At 41.2% G+C, this 22,586-nt stretch overlaps 2 protein-coding genes across 2 annotated transcripts; one reads left to right on the forward strand and one right to left on the reverse strand.

Moving 5' to 3' along the window:
- Nucleotides 1-2,333: 2,333 nt before the first annotated feature.
- Nucleotides 2,334-3,272, reverse strand: LOC110789994 (uncharacterized). The gene has a single exon (XM_021994724.2). The coding sequence runs from the start codon at nucleotides 3,270-3,272 to the stop codon at nucleotides 2,334-2,336; it is 939 nt and encodes a 312-aa protein (XP_021850416.2).
- Nucleotides 3,273-16,307: 13,035 nt separating this feature from the next.
- On the forward strand, nucleotides 16,308-16,931 carry LOC130465008 (uncharacterized). The gene has a single exon (XM_056834094.1). The coding sequence runs from the start codon at nucleotides 16,308-16,310 to the stop codon at nucleotides 16,929-16,931; it is 624 nt and encodes a 207-aa protein (XP_056690072.1).
- Nucleotides 16,932-22,586: the final 5,655 nt, after the last annotated feature.

Below are 22,586 nucleotides of genomic sequence, written 5' to 3' on the forward strand. Positions count from 1 at the left end.
GGAACATCTAACAAATCACTTATGTGTATAGATCGTACTTCATCACCGGCTCATGCATGAATATCATTTTCATCAACAGGAGGCATGTCATTACAACTGAAATCAATAGGATCCTGCCAATATGTTTCCTTACTTAGCTCTTCCTCAAAATAAAAAAGGTCTCTTGGAATATCCTGCATAACATATTGAATATCATTTTCAACTGGATCTTGGGAGAAGTAAACTTGTTGAACTTGAGAAGCCAGTACAAAAGGATCATGTTTGGAACATTTCTTCTTGAAATTGACATATTTAAGCCCCACACTCATCGATATCACCAAGGAACCAATCACACTTAAATAGCACAACACTGAATTGAGACTAAAAGTCTAATTCAATAATTTCTTCTATAACACCATAGTAGGTAACATCTCCATCTACAAGATTTCGGTCCCTTGAGCTAGCAAAACTTGAAGTCAAAGCTATTAAAGTGACTCCCCTGTTTTGTGTCTTTATTCGTGAATCGCGCTCTCTTGTGTAAAACTTATAACCATTAATAATGTATCTAGTGTACCTCCCGTCCTAAGGATTAGGACCCTTAGACAACCAAAAAATTTCACCACTAACTTGTTCTGTTGGAACCTTTGCCTGAAACCAAACAATAAAATCTCTACTATGACTTTGTGCGGTATCCCATCTACGCTTTCGACCTTGGCTATTCACCCAATTTGGTGTTCTCTAAATTTGAAGAAAAAAAAATGTATAACATAAAAATGAAGTAAATAAAAAATATTTATAACATCTAACTTGATATAAGTTTCCACTTTAACATCGCCGCAATTGAAGATGATATATCTATGAGCTTGCTTCAAACTTTAGAAATCCAAAGTAAATCCCTTTCCTTTTCTTTTCCCTTTTCCTCCAGGAGGATATCCTATCTTAGGAAAAATAGATGATTCCTCATCCCCATCAGCCACCCCGAAATTCCTAGCACATCTTCTTTCCAGTCTAGTGCTTACACCTTCGAGTAAATATCGAGAAATAAAAGTCAAGCATTCTTCCATCATATACCCTTCTGCTATGCTTACTTCGGGGTTACTCCTATTTCGGACATATGACTTCAACCTACCAAGATACCTCTCAATAAAGTACATCCATTGATATTACACAGGTCCACCAAATTTGACTTCCTCTACTAAAGGAACGGGTAAATGCATCATAACATCAAAGAAAGCAGGAGGAAATATCATTTCGAATTGACAAATTACATCAACAACTTCAGATGCTAACCTGTCTAATTCTTTAAGATTGACAATTTTACTACATATACCTCGAAAAAAAATTACTCAATCTAATCAAAGGTACTGCTACAGTTTTTGGCAATATTTTTCTAACAGCAACCTGAAGCAAGTGATGGAGCACAACGTGTGCATCATGAGTTTTGTGACCAGTAAACTTTGTTTCTTTAACTTGTACACATCTCCCTATATTCGATACCCAGAAGGTAACTTTGTTTCTTTAATAACTTTAAGGAACAAATCCTTCTCTTCATTACACATTGTATAAGGTGCCGGTGGAAATAACATGTGGTTGCCATCATCAGAAAGATAAGGGTGGAGATGTGATTTTAGGACAAGGCCCAAGGGCCACTAAATCAAGACGCGCATTGTTGTGGTCCTTAGTCTTTCCTGGATTGTCTAACAAGGAGCCAAAAATATTATCAAAAAAACATTTTTCTCAATATGCATGACGTCAAGATTATGACGACATTTGATATTTGGCCAATATGACAATTGAAGAAAAGCTGGTTTCTTTTTCCATGGACCTTTACTTCCTCCACCTTTCTTTGTTTTCCCGAAATCACTTACAAAGTTCTCTAATATCCTCTGTTTCTTCATTAAATGATTTCTTATTCTTTCGCCATGGATAACTTGCATCAAGAAGCCTACGGGTGTCCATATAACAAATTTTTTTTTCTGTGAGGCAAATATTTCGGTGTCACATCATGGTTACAATTAGGACATGCATATTTCCTTTAGTAGACCATCTAGATAACATAGCGTAAGCCGGGAAATCATTTATCGTCCCCATTAAAGCAGCATGCAATATAATTGAAATGATTGCTTTTTAAATGCATCATATGTTTCAACCCCATACTCCCATTATTCCTTCAGTTCATCAATCAACGGTCGCAAATAAACATCTATGTCATTTCCAAGAGACTTAGGGCCCGAAATTAACAAAGATATCATAAAATATTCAGGTTTCATAGAAAACCAGGGTGGAAGGTTATAACTAATCAACACAACAGGCCATGTGATATGAGCAACACTCATAGTTCGAAATGGATTAAATCAATCGCTAGCAAGAGCTAGTCGAACATTTCTTGGTTCTATTTTAAAGTCAGGATACGTCTCATCAAAGTCCTTCCAAGATTGTGCATATGCTGGATGTCTAATTTTGTCATCTTTTGTTCGCTCTTTATCATGCCAAACCATTGAACCGGCTGTTTTAGAACACATGAAAAGTCTTTGGAGTTTAGGCTTCAAAGGAAAATGCCTCAAAACCTTTGCAGGGACGTTCTTAGACTTCCACCTTGATGTTTCACACTTGGGACAAACATCAGCTCCTTCATACTCTTTCCTGTAAAGAATGCAATCGTTGGGACAAGCATGTATCTTTTTATAATCAAAACCCAAGTCCTTAATTATATTCTTAGATTCGTTATAGGATTTTGGAAGTCGAGCCATAGGAAACACCTCTTTTAATAACTCTAAGAGATCCCCAAAGGCCGTATTGCTTAAGCCATTAAGGACCTGGAAGAGAAATAAACGAATTATGAAGGATAACATTGAGAAAGTTTTACAACCCGGATAAAGCTCTTGCTTCCCTTCTTCTACTAGCTTATAAAACTTTATAGCCTCCTCATTTGGCTCACTTGGAACACCTTGATCTCCATTTAAACCTTCTTCCACCTTAATAAAAGTATCATGTAATAAACCATCAATATCATCATACGTATTTTGATCATTAATTCCATACATATCGTTACTTGTAGATGAAGATGCTTCCCTTTGAACGACCCACTCCCTGAATCCCTTTACGAATCCGTCAACAATCAAATGATCATAAACGACGTCTCTAGAATGGCAAAAACGCCTAGAACACTTTTTACAAGGGCAAAAAATTTGTCCTCCAATAGCATTCTTTGTAAAATAACCATTAAGAAAAATATTCAAAGCAACTTTAAAACCTTCTGACCCTCTAGGGAAGTTCATCCAATTTTGATCCATTTGTTAAATATATTCCACAACGACGATGCCTAAATTACACACAAAAAAGAGTCTATAGATCACAAATATTTTGCAACGAATAATAGATTTGTTGGATATAGACATAATTAACAAATAAGAGACTTAAGAAGACTGTTCAGTAAATAATCAATCAAAATATAGACATCAACTTAAAATTTGCAGCCCCTAATTAGTAATGTACAATGTAAAAGCAATTGGAAAAAGTTAAATATATAAATTGTCTGATCTAGAGAATACAATAAAAGGAACAGAAGCATAAAGAAGTAGAATACGGGACCAATTCAACTAACCTACATCAACTTAAACATAGCTAAGACACTAATTATGGACTAAATAACTAGTAATTTCAGTTACAACTAATTAAGTTCCTAAAAATAAAATGCATAAATTTAAACCTTCGTGCATTCTGACAGTACTTGTAATTTTAATATGCCCATGCGAAAAATAACATTTAGCTATAAGATTGGACATAAAATACAACTAATAGTTATAGATTTTACTTTAAGTTAAAATACTACTAATGGAACCAGAAATGGGCTTAAGAAGTTAGAAACCAAAGTAAACACAACAATTGGTCAACTTTACCTTCCTTTAGCACAACTAACATATTATTACATAAGAAAAAAAATATACATTAGTTGTTTTTCTATTTTAGTTTGTCACGTCAGTGTCTCAATTATGTGTTGCAGAAAGAGATAAGACATTTAGGTATCTGCTCAGCAACGTTATAGATCACAGCAGCAAATTGCAACTCAACATTATCACCAAATAAGCAACTGATCAACACAACAAAAGAACAAAACAAAATTGCAGCATAACAACTGAATATATACTAAATAACCTATTGAGTCTGTGAGTATGTGACCACTAAATCGCAAACCTATTACAGGAACACTATTATTTCTTCCTAGATCAGACAATCGTTTGTTTAGCGAACTCACAAGAAGTAGAAGGAAAGCATTTTTTAGTAGCAAATCTAATCAGTATTCACACTCAAATCCCATCCAAACAACACATAATGTCCCTGTGGATGTGACATAATCTAACATCTCCAAAAGGACATGACAGAAGCTATAGTCATTTTCGATAAAAACGCCTAGAAAGACTCCAATTGAAAATTACCAGCCAACCTCTTCAATTTAACGTAAACAGAATATTAATAATCGGGAGCAATATAAGATCTTGTGAGGGGGTCGAAAAAGCACGAGGCTAATGCGTGACCTCGTCCCTCGTGGGTGTGACGATTCTTTTTATTCAATCAAGTGTAATTGGATTTCCTGTGAGTTTACACCCAATTGACTAGTAATATAGGAGTCGCCATTCAGTTTTTAACGACAATGAGAAAAACTGACAAAACCCGGTTATCGTGACATAAAGGGAGTGCAATTATGTTTGACCACGACGGCCATAGGTTCCCTTGTGATCCCTGGTGTGGGGATCTCTCAACATACACCCGCAAGGTAGAGATTGAGGGTTCGGGGGACTGTAACTACCGAGAGGAGTACTCGCTCTTCGATAACTCCAGAGGCAGGATATCCTTACTAGCTCAGCATAAATAATTGAAGGGACATGCGTTAACTATTAAACTAATCTGAGTTGATTTTAGCAATATGCAACATATAATACTAGATCGATCGCGATTATCTGATTTAAATAGCATTAAGGGACCTAGCATGATGATCCAATTTCCCAAAAATATTATATTTGTTAGGCGTGGTAGAACAATCAGATTTAGTTAGTTTAACAGTTCATAAAAGGGCGAGGAAAGCAATTAAATCATCGAAAAGGGACACATTACGACGCACCCTTGAGAGGTGCGTCACGGTTCTCAGAAAACTAACCACTTTGACTTTGCTATTTCTCCTTTTTGTTTAACGAATCTCAAATTATGGGACAGGATACGTTCTGTTCGATTTATGGATCGATTGCAACAGAACGCGTGAACAATTTCGCAGCGAGAGGCTTAGGCTAAGGGTTGGAGTCAATACTCAGAATATGAATTGTGTGTTGTGTGTTCCTTTCACGTCGGTTTTAGGGGTCTATTTATAGGAAAGAGTTTGAATTGGGCGTCAAAGATTTCGGCGCCCAGGGCTGGGCGTTGAAAATAGAGATCCATGCAATTTCGACGCCCAGGGCTGGGCGTTAAAGATTTCGGCGCCCAGCTCTGGGCGTTGAAAGTGATGTCTGGGCCGAGTTCTTTGTCAGATTCGGATTCCTAGAATCCGGAGCGTATGAGACTTAATCGAGTCTTTTAGTGCGTATTAATTTTATGACGGAATGCGTCTGGGCCCGTTACGAACTCTAGGCTCGTTAGGATTTTAATTAATATGTAACTCTTATTTCCGAATCATATTAGGAATAAGATTCTCGCAGTTTTCTATCTCATTTAGGATTTATGTTGGAGTGCAACACCTAATTCTGACAGGTTTCTATCTTTTATGACTTGCCACTTGTAACAGCTGCCCATTACGGCAGTTACTATTTTTAGCAGGTTTCCATAAATAGCAGGTTTCTATAAATAGCAGGTTTCGGGTGAAATGAAGAGGGGAATTGAGATTCGTTATTTTATAGGAGATGCGTTGTCAAGTGGAGATTTATGTTTTTATCATCGAACCTTCCCTTTCGGGAATGGGGACAAAAGTAGGTGTCTACAGTTAGCCCCCACTTTGACTGAGTCTTGGAGTAAGACGATGGTCAAAGTATTAGACGGAGTGCGTCGCACAAGCCATGGTGACCTGTTTTTGCGAGGGTCTCACGAGCACTCGAGTGATAACATTTGACTTAAGGGTCATCACTTGAAGTGTCGACATATCCCTCACGTGTCATTGGGATTAGTCAACGGATAGTATAGAAACTTCCTCACTTTGTCATTGAAAGGATCTAAAGATGTATAGAAACTCCCTCACTTTGTCATTGGGAGTAGCTACAGATGTTTTTGAAATCAAAGCTATAAAGTGTAATTGGGCCTGGCCAAGCCCAATCACGGGGTAAAAAAGTTTTTAAAGATTCTCATTTTCAGGGCTAGCTAAACGAGAAAACCCCCTTGTTTTTATGGGACTTAAAACGAAGGAAAATCCAGCACATCGTCCTTTTTTGGAAAAAACGTAAAACCAATTTTCGGAAAAAAGGAAAGCTACTCACACCGTTCTTTTTTGGAAAAAACAGAAAACCAGAAAAAGTTATCGTTGCAGCGACTAAGGTCCTGCGCGGTTAGTGACGCAGACCCCGCCGGCTAAAGATGGCGAGCCTGTCCGCTAAGGGTGGACACCCCGTCCGATAGAAGTGGACGAATCTATTTTTGAAATTTGAAAATAAGGACCTACGCGGCTTGTGACGTAGACCCCGCCGGCTAAAGATGGCGAACCTGTCCGCTAAGGGTGGACACCCCGTCCGATAGAAGTGGACGTATCTATTTTGAAATTTGTTTTGTGTTTATTTTTTGAAAAATGAGGACCTACGTGGTTTGTGCCGTAGACCCCGCCGGCTGAAGATGGCAAGCCTGTTTCATTTTGAATTTTGAAATTTTCATTTTTGGAAAACTGAGGACCTGCGCGGCTAGTGACGCAGACCCCGCCCGCTGAAGTTGGGCGAGCCCTGTCCGCTAAGGGTGGACATCCCTGAATTCATTTTTTCCTTGATTTGGAACTTGCGTGGTTCGCGGCGCGACCTTGCCTGATTGAGGTGGGCAAGTCTCTATTTTTGTTCATTGTGAATTTTTTTTTTTTTGAGAATTTCTTTTGTTCATTCTTGCAAGAGCGAATTCTTTCGAGGGATGCTCGGATTTAGTTGTAACTTGAATGTGGGTTGACAACGTGCTTAGACGGACCATTGTCTTGTGGCCATCATCTTTTCATGGTTTTGAGCTAGTCTTTTCGGCTCAACTTTGCCACTACTTGGGTCCTTGATTAGGGGACTATGTATAAGTATCAACGGCGACCTTTGTCTTGAGGTCGTAGTCCGGTTTTATTTTTTTGAGATTATCCAAACACGGGACTTTGTACAGCGTAGTCTGGGAATATTGTTTTAACTTTGCATACCTTTTTTTTGAGATATATTTTTTTCTTTCGAGCCACCAAGTACTTGTGCTTGGCGGTCAGTTCTTGTCAAAAAGGTTCTTTGGGGATACGCATTTTGTAATGTCCTTGATTGTGTTTGGGATCGTGCTCGTAAGTGCGAGCGATCTTCGTAGTGGTGTGCTACTCTTGACAAAGTCGTGAAGTGCAACTTTCAGTAAGGAAATTGGCAATTTTCGAGTCAAATGGATGCGGCAGGGCCCAATAGAAGTTAGGGCCTTTTTTGAGCCTGGGTTCATTTTCGGCGCCCAGGCTTGGGCGTTGAAATAATTCACGCCCAGGTGGGGCGTTGAAAATGTTGTTTGGGCTGGTCTTTTGATGACACAGTTGGCCTCTTGTTCATTCGTTTATTTCACTTGGAAGTTCTATGTATTTTCTTCTCTTTTGTTTTTTCTTTATTTTTAGAACGTGATGATTTTCTTGAGAAGCCGTAGCCGATTGGTGGACTACGGTGCTTGTCGCTTTGGGGCGATTATTTTAAGGAACTGTTGCTCTTTAAGGCGTACAGTTATTGCAACAGTTGGGCGAGTCTATACGGCCCGAGGAACATACCTTAAGGCGTAAGACTTTGACCGCTCTTGTTGTTGTATATTTTTCCTTTTGAACGCGTTCGTGAATGTTCGATACTTAGAATGATGATATGTATGTGCGAACGAGCGCTCATAGAATGGTCGTTGCGTACGGTCCATTAATCAGTTTGCTTGAATCATATTTTTTTTTGAGCAATGACTGATTTTGAATAGTTTTCTTAGAAGCTTGATAGGGTTCAGGCCCATTCATGAAGTGGGCTCAAGCATCGTGCCCTTCTTGATCGTTCAAACACTTGCTTCGAGTTTTTTTTTATTTTGCTATGTTCGTTTCGTAGCTTGGAGCCCCCAAGTATGCATGTTGGGATGCTTCCTTTTGGCGTACGATTTTTGTAGGTTCTTTCGAAAAAGATGCTTTGGGGTTCCGCTCGTGTAGGTGCGAGCTATCCCTTTCGTGGTAGGTAATATTTTGCTACCATTAATCCTTAATGTAGAAGTCGTGTGGCTTGCATTTTGAATTTGGGCGATAAGTAGTCTTTGCCTCTTTTACACATGCTCTTTGGTCGTGCCCGCATTAGTGCAATATGTCTTGTTCTCTTTTTTAGACTTGTACCGTGGGATGGTTGAACTTATGGTGCGACGTAGGCTTGTGTGGCCTAACAGCGTGTCTTAGAACATTCCTCCAGGCGTTGGATATCATTATTATTTTTGCATTGGAGTACTTCATCATGCCTCATTCAGGTGCTCGAACAAGTGTAGCACTTTCTGCGTGGGTTTGCACGGCTTATTACTTCGTTCGATGCGAGGATTCATAGGTGTTTCTTCCTTATTTTTATATCTGGGAAAAACATGGCTAGCAGAAAGATTCAGCGCCCAGGCTGGGGCGTGAAAGATATTGGCGCCCAGCTCTGGGCGTTGAAAATGTTTTCTGGGTATATTTTGACAGTTCTTATCCTTGATTTTTTTTTCTTTCGCTTTTGCTTTGGAACGAGGTAGACTGTGTAACGGGCGCTTGTAGGGCGAGCGTTATGTGCAGTAGTTTGATTGGAGTTTTGGTGACTCGCGATTTTCAGTTACCCTTGTTAGTGGGGTGACTTTATATATTCTAAGTAGCGCTTAGAATTTGGGAGGGGTTGTAGCAATTCTAAGGCTTGTCTTACACGATTGACGCTTAGGATTGTGCCCCTATGACATATGTATAGCATTAGCGTCGAGAATTTGTGATGAAATCGTCATTTCGAGCGTTTTTAGAGTGTTTTTCTCAAGCCTCCAACTGTAGCTACGGGATTGGCTTGGTGCTATAATGCCTTGCATACGTTTTTATGCATTCATGGTGACATGGATCATGAATAGTTTGAACCAGACTCGTTTAGTGCGAGGTACGTTCAAGTAGTGATCTGCTACTTCTCTTGTAAATGTCGTTTTATGCGACATTGCCATGGTAAAGGTAGTCATATGTTGAAGTATGCCTTGACCAAAAGCTAGGTGCCTTTCTTTACCCATAATCATATTTAGAAATCTTTTGGACTCACTTGCAACATCGGGATAAACGCATACCTAGATTAAACCAACGACTCTTTATTATGTTCGAAGAAGTCTTTGAAAATTATTTGGAAATTATTTAAAATCCGAGTCCTATTGTGTACAATCTGAGGTGTCCTAAGTAGGTTGACTTATAGAAGGGTTCGTACAGGATTACATGAGTGAATTAAAATACTGTTACGATTTTTGGAATGCTGTCTAAGAATTTGCTGGAAGCCAGGGTGCAGGTGTCAAGATATACTTGTGTCCGTTTGGCATATGCTTTAGGCTTTTAGGGCCATCTTTTCCAGAATTGCGGGAATATAAACCGTTTTCGAATTGACTTAGATTTACTTGGTGTATGTCTGCACAAAAGGTCAAGGTATACTTAGTTCTTTCCCTAGCTCTTTCATTTCAATTTTTAGCCCCCAGTTGCCATTATGTCTTCCCATTAATGATGCTTTTAGATTTCGATTTTAGATGCCCGTGTCATATGTCTGAGTAGGGTGAGCCTTGGTTAAGTGCCAAGTCCTATTGACAATGTCTGATTTTTTTCAAAGGGGATTAGCAAGCATTCGAATTACCATGAACGGGTGCCCTGAGTTCGAAGGAACGATGGGGTGATGCCGTAGAACAATCCTCTTTATTGCAGGCTTACTGCCTTTACTACTTGTTGGCGATTATGACCGTGTCTAGTGGTGAAAGAAGGTCTTTAAGCGAACAACTATGTCTAGTGGTGAAAGAAAGTCTTTAAGTGAGTTAGTTCGCTTTAGGGAGGGTCAAGTCGAGTACTTTAGAGGTCATGGACGCTTGCGCTAGCCCCCATTCAATTGAGGCAAAGCGATCTTTTGAGTCTTGGCTAAGTGCCTAGGAGTGTGAGTGCTCCTTCTGGCAAGGGTACGTGCCCTTATTTTTTTTCGATGTGTGCTTATTAATTTTGGCATCTTGATGAATTGGATTCTTCCTTTGACTTAAATTTCGACTTGGGTTGCAAGTAATTAAATTTCAATAAGGGACTTCTATTTTTTATTCTTGTTTTTCTATAGGCTCTAACATTTTTGCAAATTGGTTGGACCGAATCATGCATGGATTGCCTACGTATCCGCCTTAAATAGATTTAATTTGGAATCAGGTCTTGAGTAGTTCTTAGCCTAGAAAATGGTTTCTTAGAATGCCGAATTCGATAAGTATGTTCTGAGATGGAAACATATTATTTGAAACGGTAGAATAAGTGAAGTTTATTATTGTTTCAATCTACTGCCTTGCCGTAAGCCAAAAATTTGTTTTATATTTTTTTTGATTGAGTACGTGTATTTTTTGGTGGTACGTATATCTGAATACGTGTTGTACCCCTCCAAGTGTTCGTTATTTTTCCGTGTATGTGCGGATAAAATGACGAGCACTTCTGGACAAATTTTAGCAAGCAGAGAGATTCGGCGCCCAGGCTGGGGCGTCAAAGATTTCGGCGCCCTGCTGTGGGCGCTGAAAATGATTTCTGGGCGGATCTTTTTTTTTGTGCGCTAAATGCTTCTTTTTCTTTTTAGACTAACTTTAGAGGTGCTTTGCAAAGTTTGCTTTTGTATTATTTACATTTTTTGTATTTTTCATTTGTCTTTTTTTTTTTTTTATATTCGTGACTCAAGACGGTTTGAAAGATGGGTTGAATGAGTTGGGATAAGTTGTATAGGTATTGGTCAAGCATGAGGATTATATCTGCTAGGACTCATAATTTGCAGCCTCAAGCTAGTGTCATGAGTTTGCATCAATCAAGGCCAATGAGTAGTATGGGGACGGCTCAAGGGTATATCAACAGGATGTATCCACACAAGTTATATGGTCATTATGCTAATGGTGGTGTAAGAACAGGTTTTGGAAATAATGGGTATGACGCACGTGTCAATGGCCGTACGTGGTTTGCGGTTGACAATAAGTTCGAGAACAAGAGTCGAGGTAATGGTTTCTTGGGTTATGGCGATGAGAACATGGATGGGTTAAATGAGCTGAACAGGGGCCCCAGAGCGAAGGCGTCTAAGAACATAATGACTGGAAAGGGTAGACATCATAGAACTTTATGTAGCTTTTGTGGCGTGATTTGGATTGGTTGACTCAGTTCTTTTCCTTCGTTCACCTTGGTAAATTCCGAACCTTGGAAGGTACGGGCTAAGTATTTCATGGCTCGCTCTTTTCGCTCTCCCTTTTCTCTTTCTGTTTTTTCTTTTTTGCTTGGGATTTCTCCCCAGCATAAATCCTTCAAAATCTTTTTTATTTGGGCTAAAAGGTAGATGGTTGTGGTCATTGAGTCACGAGGCGAGACTGAGTGAGCCTCGTTTGGTAGGCCTATAGTGGACCTTTAATTTTAGTGGGCCTAGGGTGGACCTTTAGCTTTAGTAGGCCTAGGGTGGACCTTTTAAATTGTCCTACTTTGCAAGAGTATTTAGTCGTTTCTTAAAAGGTGCAAATAGCGTAGATTCAAAATGTTGTTTTTACCTTATTGAAATTTAACGAAAGAATTACATCGAAAATAATTTTTTGTTTCTTTTCAGACTCCAGTTTCTGGGATTTAATTGGAAGTTCGAAAATAATTCGAACTTTCATTAATCTTTCTGATTATAACCCGTGTATGAGTACAAGGAGGTGGCCTAGACTCAAAATAATGACGTGGCGTAAGCCTATAACACTTGACCAAGCGACTCTCAGACTTAGGCTAATTGGACCATAACTTTCGTTGGTTGACACTTCAGATTTTAACCCTTGAGTGTTCATTTGTCATGCGCCATTTTGCTTAATGTTGGCAAGGTAGTTAATTGGGGAGATAGAATTTTTATTTTTTGCAAGGCTAGAATCATTAGTGCGGCTTCTCTCTTAGTGTGTATTGCTTTACCCCAATGGTAGCCTTATGGCATGCCGATTTGGGTATTTTCATGGTTGGTCATGTTGCATTCATGGAAAATCTTTTAGTCCGTACTTAGTAGTATTTCAAGGAGCGAGTGACTCGAGAGGACTATGATAGTCGTGACCCAATGTGATTATAAGCCTTGGGGCCATTAATTTTTGCTAACGGTATTGACACCTTAGGTTCACTTTGGGGTTTGTGCGACTATGGGGGAATGTTTTTCAGAATGTGACTGTTTCCATTTTGCAAATACTATAATATATTTTTTTATTGGTGAGAGAGAGTATTGAGGCCGTAGACTCTTAGCAAGGGACGACAATTACATATGGGTGCTTATTGATTTAAATGTTAGGAAGGGAGACTCAATATGTTTTAACCTTTTTATTTGCAGAACGACACCAAGCATTAGGACCGATTCTATGGATAAGACAACTAAGACATAGGATTTAGATTGTACTTTGGCATAGCCTAGTCTAGACTCGGATTTAATTTTTTATTCGAACATTATTTTTCTTGAAAACTTCATTTGAACATTATTTTTTTTTGAATACTTTTCCCATGTGACATTCAAGGTCTTTTAATTAGCATGCTCGGTTTTGGTGCCGAGCGTTGTCGTCGTAGGAGGCCTAACAACGACACAAAGAGTTATTTATTTTTATTTTTTAGTCGCTTTTAGAATCGAGTGCTTTTTCATATGCCCTCGTAGCAATTTTTTTTCACGAAAAGTTTTTTTTTTGCTACGTATTTTCTTCATGCGTGGGCACCGAGGCTGATGTGCCTGACCAAAAGGCCAGGCAGCAACTTCAGCGCCCAGCGAAGGGCGTGAGAAATTTCAGCGCCCAGCCAGGGGCGTTGAAAATGCGTCCCTGGCTGGTTCTCGTTTTCAGTTTTCGTCTACTTTTGTTTTTGCGACTTTAATTTTGCGTGCTTGCCTTATAACGTCCTTTACGCGTTGTGCAGCGTTTGTGGGATTCGTTACGGCCATCCCGAGCGTCGCTTATTTTTGTGGCGATCGTTCGGGTTTGCGGAACACGTATTTTGGTATAACTCTTTGGCCAATTGGTTTATGAATGTTTGGGCAATTTTTAAGGTCGTTGGTTTTTCTAGGACAGTTTGTCACACACAATCATATATTTCGCTACACATAACTAACATTCCATCATGAGGCAATAATAATATGTCATGTAGTTTATGATAGGCTTCTATGGGTAGTTATTTGCGCCTGGCTTGGTACAGCTTCTATCGTAGATCCAACACATGCCCTGGTCGAGGTAGTGTCTTCAACAGAGGAATTTCGCTCAAGAGGCCAACCCGCAAGTGCAAGCCAAGGGGGCATGCAGGCGAGAGGGACCTAATGAGCGAGCGATTGGGTTCGGGATAGGTGTACTACCTGCACAAGTACCGAGTGGACAACATGCGTGGCATATGCACCCCCCTATTGGCGAAAAAAGGTATCCTTAGTCCCAACTCCCGAGGGAGCCGAGATTCGTTATGCGGTTCTGCCCGTTCACATTAATATGCTAATTTTCAAGTCGTCCCAACTTGATGGGGAAATAAACGCGGGGTAGGATCGTTTCACCCTTCGGCTATTTTGATTACCTACAAGCACGAGTATTTCCTTCACTATCCCCAGTGGAGTCGCCACTGTGAGGGGGTCGAAAAAGCACGAGGCTAATGCGTGACCTCGTCCCTCGTGGGTGTGACGATTCTTTTTATTCAATCAAGTGTAATTGGATTTCCTGTGAGTTTACACCCAATTGACTAGTAATATAGGAGTCGCCATTCAGTTTTTAACGACAATGAGAAAAACCGACAAAACCTGGTTATCGTGACATAAAGGGAGTGCAATTATGTTTGACCACGACGGCTGTAGGTTCCCTTGTGATCCCTGGTGTGGGGATCTCTCAACATACACCCGCAAGGTAGAGATTGAGGGTTCGGGGGACTGTAACTACCGAGAGGAGTACTCGCTCTTCGATAACTCCAGAGGCAAGATATCCTTACTAGCTCAGCATAAATAATTGAAGGGACATGCGTTAACTATTAAACTAATCTGAGTTGATTTTAGCAATATGCAACATATAATACTAGATCGATCGCGATTATCTGATTTAAATAGCATTAAGGGACCTAGCATGATGATCCAATTTCCCAAAAATATTATATTTGTTAGGCGTGGTAGAACAATCAGATTTAGTTAGTTTAACAGTTCATAAAAAGGCGAGGAAAGCAATTAAATCATCGAAAAGGGACACATTACGACGCACCCTTGAGAGGTGCGTCACGGTTCTCAGAAAACTAACCACTTTGACTTTGCTATTTCTCCTTTTTGTTTAACGAATCTTAAATTATGGGATAGGATACATTCTGTTCGATTTATGGATCGATTGCGACAGAACGCGTGAACAATTTTGCAGCGAGAGGCTTAGGCTAAGGGTTGGAGTCAATACTCAGAATATGAATTGTGTGTTGTGTGTTCCTTTCACGTCGGTTTTAGGGGTCTATTTATAGGAAAGAGTTTGTGGAAAGATAGAATTGCAGAGTTCTAATCCACAAAGAATTAGGAAAAAACACGTACCAGGTATTTTCAGCGCCCAGCTCTGGGCGTCAAAGATTTCGGCGCCCAGGGCTGGGCGTTGAAAATAGAGATCCATGCAATTTCGACGCCCAGGGCTGGGCGTTAAAGATTTCGGCGCCCAGCTCTGGGCGTTGAAAGTGATGTCTGTGCCGAGTTCTTTGTCAGATTCGGACTCCTAGAATCCGGAGCGTATGAGACTTAATCGAGTCTTTTAGTGCGTATTAATTTTATGACGGAATGCGTCTGGGCCCGTTACGAACTCTAGGCTCGTTAGGATTTTAATTAATACGTAACTCTTATTTCCGAATCATATTAGGAATAGGATTCTTGCAGTTTTCTATCTCATTTAGGATTTATGTTGAAGTGCAACACCTAATTCTGACAGGTTTCTATCTTTTATGACTTGCCACTTTTAACAACTGCCCATTACGGCAGCTACTATTTTTAGCAGGTTTCCATAAATAGCAGGTTTCTATAAATAGCAGGTTTCGGGTGAAATGAAAAGGGGTAATGAGATTCGTTATTTTATAGGAGATGCGTTGTCAAGTGGAGATTTATGTTTTCATCATCGAACCTTCCCTTTCGGGAATGGGGACAAAAGTAGGTGTCTACATAATGATGCGTGGATACTAGAATCAGATGATGATGGTGACCACATTGACGAGGAGGGGACTTTTTTCGACTTGAATGAAGCAGCAGAAGAAACAGGGGACATGGAACACATAGTTTTTCCATTTGATCTCAATGAGACACCAGAGCAGCATCAACACAATTTTCAGCAACATGTAGGAATACGGGATCATCAACGCAAGAAGAAGCCAAGGCTCAGCTGTGACACAAAGGTGCAAATTCTGATGCGGTTGTTGAACAACCATCGCAAAAGGGACAAAGACAAACCATATTATGGAGCATATAAACATATTGCTCAAATGTACAATGTGCATCCAAGAACAGTCAGAAGAATTTGGAAGCAAGCAATGGCACAAAAAGAGGCATTCCAGAGATACAACATGGCAACAAAGGCAAAAAAATGCTGGCAGGAAACGCATTCAAGTTGAACAAGACACAATCACAAGCCTAACCATGGGGGACAGAACATGCATTAGGGATTTGGCAGAGATGCTAGATATTGGAGCAACAACACTTTGGAGAATGATAAAAAAGGGTGATGTTAGGGAACACACAAATCCCCTACATCCGGGGTTGCAAGACCCCAACATGCTACACAGGGTCAAATGGGTCCTAGATTTACTAGAAGGGGATAGTCCACAAACAAAGAGGCAATACCAACCAATGTTTAATTTTGTGCATATTGATGAAAAGTGGTTCTACTTGAGCAAAAAAACACAAAGGGTGTATTTGGTGAAGCATTAAAGGGGCAAATACAGATCGGGAAAGTCAAGCAAATTCATACCAAAGGTAATGTTCACAGTAGCAGTTGCAAGGCCTAGATTCAATGCTCAAGATGAATGCACATTTGATGGCAAATTGGGGATCTTTCCATTCACTTATCAAGAAGCAGCAAAGAGGAATTCAAAAAATAGAGATAAGGGGACAATGGTGACTAAAGTAGTTGAATCAGTCAGAAAAGAAGAGACAAGGGACATGCTCATCAATCAAATTGTTCCAGAAATCATGCAAAAATGGCCTCCAAGTGAAGGGCCAAAAACAATATTCATACAACAAGACAATGCAAGAACACACATCACTCAATCTGATGCTATATGGCAACAAGCACATCAACAAGGTGACTTCACTTTCATTCTAGTCCAACAACCACCAAACAGTCCGGACTTGAACATATTAGACTTGGGTTTTTTCAAAAGTATTCAAAGTTTAATGCACAAGAAAATGTCAAAGGATGTTGATGACATGTTGGATGCAGTTAACCAAGCTTATTATGAGTTAGAGGCAAGAACACTTGGAAATGTTTGGTTATCATACCAATATGTGATGAATGAAATACTAAAAGCCAAGGGTTCAAATAATTATGATCTACCACATGTGAACAAGAAAAGACTTTTTGCTCAAGGAAGGTTACTGTAGACACCTACTTTTGTCCCCATTCCCGAAAGGGAAGGTTCGATGATGAAAATATAAATCTCCACTTGACAACGCATCTCCTATAAAATAACGAATCTCAATTCCCCTCTTCATTTCACCCGAAACCTGCTATTTATAGAAACCTGCTAAAAATAGTAACTACCGTAAAGGGTAGCTTCTAAAAGTGGCAAGTCATAAAAGATAGAAACCTGTGAGAATTAGGTGTTGCACTCCAACATAAATCCTAAATGAGATAAAAAACTGCGAGAATCCTATTCCTAATATGATTCGGAAATAAGAGTTACGTATTAATTAAAATCCTAACGAGCCTAGAGTTCGTAACGGGCCCAGACGCATTCCGTCATGAAATTGATACGCACTAAAAGACTCGATTAAGTCTCAAACACTACGGATTTCAGGAATCCGAATCTGACTAAGAAAACAGCCCAGGCCCTATTTTCAACGCCTGGCTCTGGGCACCGAACTCTTCGGCGCCCAGGCCTGGGCGCTGGAATTACCTGGGTACGTGTTTTTTCCAAATTCTTTGTGGATTAGAGCTCTACAATTCTATCTTTCCACAAACTCTTTTCTATAAATATAGCCCAAGTTCGACGTGAAATCAGAACACACAATTCATATTCTGAGTATTGACTCCAACCCCTAGCCTAAGCCTCACGCTGCGAAATTGTTCACGCGTTCTGTCGCAATCGATCCATAAATCGAACAGAACGTATCCAGTCCCATAATTTGAGATTCGTTAAATAAAAAGGAGAAATAGAAAAGTCAAAGTGGTTAGTTTTCTGAGAACTGTGACGCACCTCTCAAGGGTGCGTCGTAATGTGTCCCTTTTCTATAATTTAATTGCTTTCCACGCCCTTTTTATGAACTGTTAAACTAACTAAATCTGATTGTTCTATCACGCTTAATAAATATAATATTTTTGGGAAATTGGATTATCATGCTAGGTCCCTTAATGCAATCTAAATCAGATAATCGCGATCGATATAGTATTACATGTTGCATATTCCTAAAATCAACTCAGATTAGTTTAATAGTTAACGCATGTCCCTTCAATTATTTATGCTGAGCTAGTAAGGATATCCTGCCTCTGGAGTTATCGACGAGCGAGTACTCCTCTCGGTAGTTACAGTCCCCCGAACCCTCAATCTCTACCCTGCGGGTGTATGTTGAGAGATCCCCACACCAGGGATCACAAGGGAACCTACGGCCGTCGTGGTCAAACATAATTGCACTCCCTTTATGTCACGATAACCGGGTTTTGTCAACTTTTCTCATTGTCGTTAAAAACTGAATGGCTACTCCTATATTACTAGTCAATTGGGTGTAAACTCATAGGAAATCCAATTACACTTGATTGAATAAAAAGAATCGTCACACCCACGAGGGACGAGGTCACGCATTAGCCTCGCGCTTTTTCGACCCCTCACAGTGGCGACTCCACTGGGGATAGTGAAGGAAATACTCGTGCTTGTAGGTAATCAAAATAGGCGAAGGGTGAAACGATCCTACCCCGCGTTTATTTCCCCATCAAGTTGGGACGACCTGAAAATCAGCATATTAATGTGAACGGGCAGAACCGCATAACGAATCTCGGCTCCCTCGGGAGTTGGGACTAAGGATACCTTTTTTCGCCAATAGGGGGGTGCATACGTCGCGCATGTGGCCCACTCGGTACTTGTGCAGGTAGTACACCTATCCCGAAACCAATCGCTCGCTCATTAGGTCCCTCTCGCCTGCATGCCCCCTTGGCTTGCACTTGCGGGTTGGCCTCTTGAGCGAAATTCGTCTGTTGAAGACACTACCTCGACCGGGGCATGTGTTGGATCTACGATAGAAGCGGTACCAAGCCAGGCGCAAATAACTACCCATAGAAGCCTATCATAAACTACATGACATGTTATTATCGCCTCATGATGAATGTTAGTTATGTGTAGCGAAATATGTGATTGTGTGTGACAAACTATCTTAGAAAACCAACGACCTTAAAAATTGCCCAAACATTCATAGACTAATTTGCCAAAGAGTTATACCGAAATACGTGTTCCGCAAACCCGAATGATCGCCACAAAAATAAGCGACGCTCGGGATGGCCTGTAACGAATCCCACAAACACTGCACAACGCGTAAAGGACGTTATTTGGCAAGCACGCAAAATCGAAGTCGCGTAAACAAAAGTAGACGCAAACAGAAAATGAGAACCAGCCAGGGACGCATTTTCAACGCCCCTGGCTGGGCGCCAGAATTTCTCACGCCCTACGCTGGGCGCTGAAGTTGCTGCTTGGCCTTCTGGTCAGGCGCAGCAGCCTCGGCGCCCGCGCAAAAGGAAGATACGTAGCACAAAAAAAACGTTCGTAAAAAAATTGCTATGAGGGCGTAAGAAAAGCACTCGATTTCAAAAGCGACTCGTAAAAAATTAATAAACTCTTTGCGTCGTTGTTAGGCCTCCTACGACGACAATGCTCGGCACTAAAAACCGAACATGCTAATAATTATGAATGTCACACGAGCAAGTGTTTCGAAAATCCAAAGAATGACCAAAAGAAAAAACTGAAAAGTGTACCAACAAAAGAAAGAGTGAAAAACCAATAGAAGAGTCGAAGTCTAGACTAAGTAATACTTGAAACTTTGGGACCTAAACTTTAGCTTATCTTATGCATAGGACTGGTCCTGCCACTCGGTGCCGATCAGGGAATCAACGGTTAGTGCGTCTCGAAGATACATCGCCAACATCAGGTTTAGTGACTCCAAGCTCCGTCCGTCATCCCTCATTCCAAGGATCTCCGCTTCCCCAACCTCGATTCGCACCTTCAAACATGTCCATCGAAGATTTGCGAGACCAGATGGTCCAAATGACCCAACTTATGGGCCAATTGAAAATGGAAAATGAAGCTTTAGCGGCTGCACAAGCCAAAAATGACCTCGATAACGAGAAGAGGATTGAAAAAATGGTCCTACAGCAAACCATGAGGAGCAAATACTTCTCCCTCGATCCTGAACCTTTTCCTGGCAAACTACCAGAAAAGTTCAGTTCATCTGACTTACCAAAGTTCAAGGCCACGTACAATCCCCGTGATCATCTACTGAGCTTTGTGAATGCCATGAACTTGAAAGGCGTGGACAAGTCCATGTATTTACCTGCCTTTCCTTTGTCCTTGGAACCTGTGCCGCTCAAATGGTTCTATCACCAGGACCCTAAGCTGTTCCCCACTTGGGAAGACTTTGTCAATGTCTTCATCAAGCAATACTCGTCGAACATGGATTTCCAAGTCACCATGCGCGAGCTGGAAGTTCTCTTCCAAAAGAAAAATGAGGGTTTCACAACCTACTTTGCTAGATGGAGGGACCAGGCGGCCCAGCTAATCAATAGGCCTCCCGAAACAGAATTGGTCCAAAAATTCATTGACAACCTGGACCCGGCTTACAGACAACACCTTAGGTACCTGGGACTTGACACTTTCAAAAGAGTTTATGATGTGGGAATAAAGATCGAGGACGACCTCGCCAAAACCATACAAAGCAAACCCACATATAAAAACAACGCCTATAATCGGGGTAACACATCCCAAGCCCAAGAAGTCCATGCTGTAGAAGAGACTCCCGCCCGAAGAAGCCCTGGAAGATGGGTCCGAGACCGAAAGTTTGCCCCACTCGGGTCGACTTTGGTACAACCCTTTGAAAGATTAACCAATCAAGGAAAGTTGAGACCTATAGGCCCCACTCGTGACCCTCCTGTCAAAAGCAAATATTGGGTCCAAGGTACTTACTGCAAATTCCATCAAGGAAATGGGCATGACACTGAAAACTGCTGGAACCTAAAGAATACCATCTAGGACATGATAGAGGATGAAGTGATACCTCTCCCTAACGTTGGCAAACCCAACAACAACAAGAGCCCACTCGGCTCTTGTCACATCTCTCTCGACCAACCAGAAAATGAGAACTTCGATCCTACGGTGTACATTACACCTCAAGGTGCACCACTCGATGTGGTCCCTATGGATCGAATCGAGAGAGAAGTGTGCGGTGTGTGGGATGATGATGCTGAAGATATCTACCTATCTCAAGTGTCGGGCCAGGACCTCTTTACTGAAACTTGGCCCGGGTATGCTCTCATCGACACCACCACTCAAGAACTCGAAGTCGACAACCTCACCAGATCAGGAAGAATATACCAGCCTGACATTCGCCCACCTCCTATGGACGATATCCCAGTCAGGCAAGCTCCTGAGAACGGACGGCACACCACCGTCGCAGAAGTCATTGAAAATCCTCTTTTGAAACAATTGCAAAGAACCAAGGCCGAAATTACCATCTGGGATCTCATGTGTACCTCAAAAGAACATCGCGAAAAGCTTATTCGCTCACTTGACCTCAGTGCCTACAGATATCACACCTGACTCATTAGTTAACCACGTCACGAGAGATGCTGGAGAAAAGGCCATAGTTTTCACTGACAAAGATTTACCCAGGGAGGGGGTGCCCATAACAAAGCCCTCTATCTAGTAGTTGGATGCAAAGGGCAAAACATCCCCCTAGCGCTCGTAGATAACGGTTCGGCGGTTAACGTTTGCCCGTTGCGAACCGCACATTGCTTGGGACTAGGAAGCGATGACTTCCAAACCTCCACACAAGGGGTACGAGCCTATGATAACTCTCAAAGGCCTGTGTTGGGAAAAATCCACCTTACCATACAAACCGGGCCTGTGGCACGCACCACGGAGTTTCAAATAATCGACATCAAGCCCACTTTCAACCTCCTATTGGGGCGACCTTAGCTCCATGACTTAGGAGGTGTGGCTTCTACCCTGCACCAAATGGTTAAACTTAACCATAACGGGGTAATACTAGAAATCCGCGCCCCTCCTCTCGACATCAGTTGTACTATGGTTGGAACGGCCGAAACTGCAGACGACCTTTATGGGTTTCAAATGGAAGAAGCAATCCAGTTCATTAAAGACTATGATCCAGCATTCCTAGACCCGCATGCATCCCGGTTCATCCCTAGAATGCTACTAGCTCAAGGTTATTTCCCAGGAACCCCATTGGGCATAAGGAAGAAGGAACGCACATTCCATCTTTTACCCAACAAATCTACTCCCTTTGGCTTAGGCTATGAACCAACGGAGGAAGATATTGCTGACCGCCTGTCTGGGCTACGCCTTAACAAAGCCAAACAAACCACCCTCCTTCCCCCGTATCAAAGAACCCTTAACAGGATGTTCGTTCGGGAAGGAGAAGAACACCCATGCTGCGATTTCCCTGAACCCTCCGTTCAGGATGGCTTGCTAAAACCCGGATTTGAAATTTTCCATGACTGCCACACCTTGGATGAGGCACCCCACCTCACCAAGACTAAAACAGCTGAAATATTGGACAACCAGGCTCTATGGACATTGTTTAACGAATTGAGGCCTATGGAGGACGAGACTGTGATGACTACCCTAGCTTTACAAGATGAAGGTTTCAATCCAACCCGGTTAATCTCTCCTGCATCAACACTAGAAGAGATCGAGAACGGATGGGTGAAGACATATCAGTGGGTCAATGCAAAAGGAATAGAATTCAAGATGAGTACCGGTGAAGGACCGAAGTTTTATGAGACTAAACCCCAGGCTTGAGCCACATAGAGCACCATTA

This window comes from Spinacia oleracea, unplaced genomic scaffold (genome assembly GCF_020520425.1).
Source record: "Spinacia oleracea cultivar Varoflay unplaced genomic scaffold, BTI_SOV_V1 SOVchr0_037, whole genome shotgun sequence".
In the NCBI taxonomy this organism is placed as follows: domain Eukaryota; kingdom Viridiplantae; phylum Streptophyta; class Magnoliopsida; order Caryophyllales; family Amaranthaceae; genus Spinacia; species Spinacia oleracea.